Consider the following 4,146-nt stretch of genomic DNA (forward strand, 5'->3'; position numbering starts at 1 on the left):
TCAAGTTTAATTGTATAAAACCTAATTTGCTCTGATACTTAATAATTACCCTATATTGTATATTAACACGATGATTAAAAAAGCTATCTCCTTTTTGTTGTATGTAAGCGTTCATGATTTTCGTTAACCGAAACGAGGATAAAGATTTGATTACAAACCGACTCACACAAACTTACATAATTCAGTTATTTTCTATTTAGTTTCGTCCCGACCTGTATCTTTGGCGTGTTTTGCTAGACAGAATCTAATTTCCTCATCATGTATCGACTACCGTTCTCTACAATCCTCACAAGGAGAGATTCAACTTGTTAGGTTTTCCGCGTTGTTTCCAGATTAGCTAGTTCTTGAAAAGCTCATCTAACCTTGTAATCATCACTATCAATGAACCCCTAGACGAATAGAGGAGAAAGAGTTAAGCCTCTTTATTAGACAAACAAACGAAAAAGATCTCCAACCAAACGTACAGTGTACATATCAGATTAAAAACAGTAAACACCAATTATGGATGCGAAGGTAGTGAGTGTAGTGGAGAGTAGAGTCGCATAGATGGGCTTTCTCTAATATGGGCCTAGACAGCGAAGTCCACTGAGAGTTCTAAGCCCATATCAAGTGATAAAACAAAACCCTAGCGCCACTCTCTTATCCTCTTCTTCTTCTACCATCAAAGGGTAGACTAGACTAGACAAAACAAAAATCTTCAGAGATGGGGAAGCCTGAGAGGAAAGCTAACGTCTCCGGCAAACCAAAACATTCCCTCGACGCCAACCGCGCCGATGGGAAGAAGAAAACCACGGAGGGGCGTACCTCCGCCACAGTTCGCCGTCTCAAGATGTACAAAACCAGGGCCAAGAGAACCCCCGGCGGTAAAATCCTCAGCAATGAGTATCAGTCCAAGGAACTGCCCGACACGCGAATCCAACCCGACCGAAGATGGTTCGGTAAGCTCGTAATGCTTCGTACTCGTTAACTGAATCAATATAAAAGCTTATCTCTTTGTTTTAATGTATAGGGAACACGCGTGTTGTGAATCAGAAGGAGCTTGAGTACTTTAGGGAAGAGATGAAGACGAAGATGTCGAGTAACTATAATGTTATTTTGAAGGAGAGGAAGTTGCCTATGTCTCTTTTGACTGATAACAAGAAGGTAAAAAAAGGTTTTAACTTTATTGCAATTTGATCATCAAGTTTCGATTTTTTTGATTCTGTGTTGTGTTTTTTTTTTCTGTAAAGCAAACGAGAGTTCATTTGCTTGATATGGAGCCGTTTCAAAACACTTTTGGGAAGAAGACAACTAGGAAGAGGCCAAAGCTTGTAGCTTCTGATTATGAAGCTTTGGTGAAGAAGGCAGCTGAGTCTCAAGGTACAATTCATTTCCGTTAGAAGATTTTCGAGATTAATTTGTTTGTTCCAAAATGATAGATTTTCTAGAATTTTAAAGTAATTGTAGTAGTTAATATTGTTAAGTTGTGTACTTTTAAGAAACATTAATTGAAAATATTTGAATTGGTTTAAATACTATTGGTTGATAGTTATTGGAAAATATATTCTAAAGTAAACAATAAATAAACATTAATTATATTTTTAATATGCCTGAATACTCTTCTTTCTGGGAGAGAGTACATGATTGAAAGGTTGATTAATGCATAGTTTGACTGACTTTTGAATGTTCTTGTTCATTAGTTGTTGATAAGATCATTCTCTGTTTCATATCTATGTGGATGTTTGTTTCTTATGTGTGATGAATCTGTGTTGGAGATAGCTTTAAACGTTTCATGCTTGGCTGCATACCTTTTGATTTTTTTTTTGTATGTTTGTTGTAACGAATGATGTATTCAATGAAACCTTTTTTTTTTGGGTGTAATTTTGAAGATGCGTTTGAGGAGCTGAATGGGGCAGGTCCGTCTGGTGAAGGAGGAGAGGAAGAAGACGGGTTTAGAGACCTTGTGAGGCATACTATGTTTGAGAAGGGACAGAGTAAGCGTATTTGGGGTGAGCTTTACAAAGTCATTGACTCCTCTGATGTAGTTGTCCAGGTATGTTTTGATTCAAGGAATGAGCTAATCAATGGATTATCTTAATTTCTTTTTTTTTGGCTTACCTTTTTGTTTTGTGTTTGACAGGTTTTAGATGCTAGGGATCCACAAGGTACTAGGTGTCATCACTTAGAGAAAACCCTGAAGGAGCATCACAAGCATAAACATATGATTCTATTATTGAACAAGGTTGGTTGTTTTCATCTTTAACTTTAGTTGACTAATCCTATTGGAAAATGTTAGTTACTGTGTATCTGTCTTTTTGTGTTTGTGCTTTTAAGTGTGATCTTGTACCGGCTTGGGCTACAAAAGGATGGTTGAGGATACTATCAAAGGAATATCCAACTCTAGCATTCCACGCAAGCGTTAACAAGTCATTTGGAAAGGTATATTTTATCGATTGTACATGCCTCTGATAGCCTCTGATCTATTGATTTAACATAGTTATTCTCTTGATATATCTTTTGATGGTTTATTTCAGGGGTCACTTCTCTCAGTTTTGAGGCAGTTTGCTCGTCTAAAGAGTGACAAGCAAGCCGTGTCTGTAGGTTTTGTTGGGTATCCAAACGTTGGGAAATCATCAGTTATCAACACACTGCGTACCAAAAATGTATTAAATTTCTTTGTTACTTTCCTGTATTAAGAATCTGCGTAGTTGCTAATTTATTTGTTCTCACATTTTCATTTTTTTTCTCCTTCAGGTTTGCAAGGTTGCTCCAATTCCAGGGGAGACCAAGGTTTGGCAATACATCACGCTTACCAAGAGGATTTTCTTGATTGATTGTCCTGGAGTTGTGTACCAGAGCCATGATTCTGAGACAGACATCGTCCTCAAGGGAGTGGTATGTTTCTTTTTACTATTAGTCGTGTATTAACATATTTTGGCTAACCTTTGATCAAAATGTCTAGTTTCATGTCTCATATGAAAGTTGTCTTATGCAAACCCATGATGGATTGCTACTTTCGGTTCCATGCTTTTTGGTTCAGTTCACTGCAAGTAATGCGTTATCTTACTGATTCAATCCTTTTGATATATAGGTGAGAGTTACAAACTTGGAGGATGCATCTGAGCACATTGGGGAAGTTCTCAGGCGTGTTAAGAAGGAGCACTTGCAGAGAGCCTATAAAATCAAGGACTGGTTAGGAGAAATGTTGTCATCTTCTTTGTGCCTACTTTTGGTGAGAAAGTAATAAAAGTCTGGTTTGGTTATATACAGGGAGGATGATCATGACTTTCTTCTTCAGCTATGCAAAGCATCTGGTAAACTATTAAAGGTGTGTGTTTCCAGAATTGTAATGGGAATGATGTTCTGTAAGTTAGAGAGAATAACAGTATACTTGGTAACATTGTTCAGGGTGGAGAGCCTGATTTGATGACAGGAGCAAAGATGATACTCCATGACTGGCAAAGAGGTCGCATACCTTTCTTTGTCCCACCTCCTAAGGCTGAGGACAAGGCTGAGGAAGGAGAAGCAGAAGTCACAGTGCCAGGTATAGATCAGGAAGCCATTGCTGATAACAATCAAGCAGCTGCTGCGTTGAAAGCCATTGCTGGCATCATGTCTTCCCAACAACAGAAGGATGTTCCTGTCCAAAGGGATTTCTATGACGAGAAAGACCTCAAGGACGATGATAAAGCAAAGGAGTCTACTGATATAGACGAGGAAAATGAGACTGATGGAGAAGAGGATGAGGATGAGGTCTCAGAAGATGGAGAGGGAAGTGAGAATGATTCGGATGAGGATGTTGTGTCAGAAAATGAAGAGGAGAACGAGTCAGATTCTGCTGAGTAATTTATGCAACACGTCAATTTTTTTTTTTTTTTTTTTGGTGTTATTTGTAGCCTTGTCCCAACTCAAAACAAGAATATTATCAATTACAAAACGATATTTATTTATTTAGGATTATGTCTTATGAAGACCCCGAAGTTTTTAGTTTTGAGATAAACGCGATGCGAGTTAAAAAGACTTGCGTCTTTTTTTTTTTTTTTTTTGATCAAAAAAAGACCTGCGTCTATGGCAACGGAGTTGAACCGTGTGGCTATCACCATGGAAAGCCACTGCCACTGCCTTCACCAGGGAGTTGAGTACATTACAACATGCAACACGGCCAAA

The 4,146-nt window shown here is 38.2% G+C and overlaps 1 protein-coding gene across 1 annotated transcript; it reads left to right on the forward strand.

Annotated features, from left to right (window-relative positions):
- Window positions 1–634: 634 nt before the first annotated feature.
- Window positions 635–3,929, forward strand: LOC106406127 (nuclear/nucleolar GTPase 2). The gene is made up of 11 exons (XM_013846726.3): window positions 635–938; window positions 1,010–1,143; window positions 1,230–1,359; window positions 1,869–2,032; window positions 2,120–2,221; window positions 2,314–2,418; window positions 2,514–2,642; window positions 2,734–2,874; window positions 3,071–3,171; window positions 3,250–3,307; window positions 3,388–3,929. The coding sequence occupies exons 1-11, from the start codon at window positions 704–706 to the stop codon at window positions 3,823–3,825; spliced, it is 1,737 nt and encodes a 578-aa protein (XP_013702180.2). The 5' UTR covers window positions 635–703; the 3' UTR covers window positions 3,826–3,929.
- Window positions 3,930–4,146: the final 217 nt, after the last annotated feature.

The sequence above is a fragment of the Brassica napus genome, chromosome C6 (genome assembly GCF_020379485.1).
Source record: "Brassica napus cultivar Da-Ae chromosome C6, Da-Ae, whole genome shotgun sequence".
NCBI classification, from domain to species: domain Eukaryota; kingdom Viridiplantae; phylum Streptophyta; class Magnoliopsida; order Brassicales; family Brassicaceae; genus Brassica; species Brassica napus.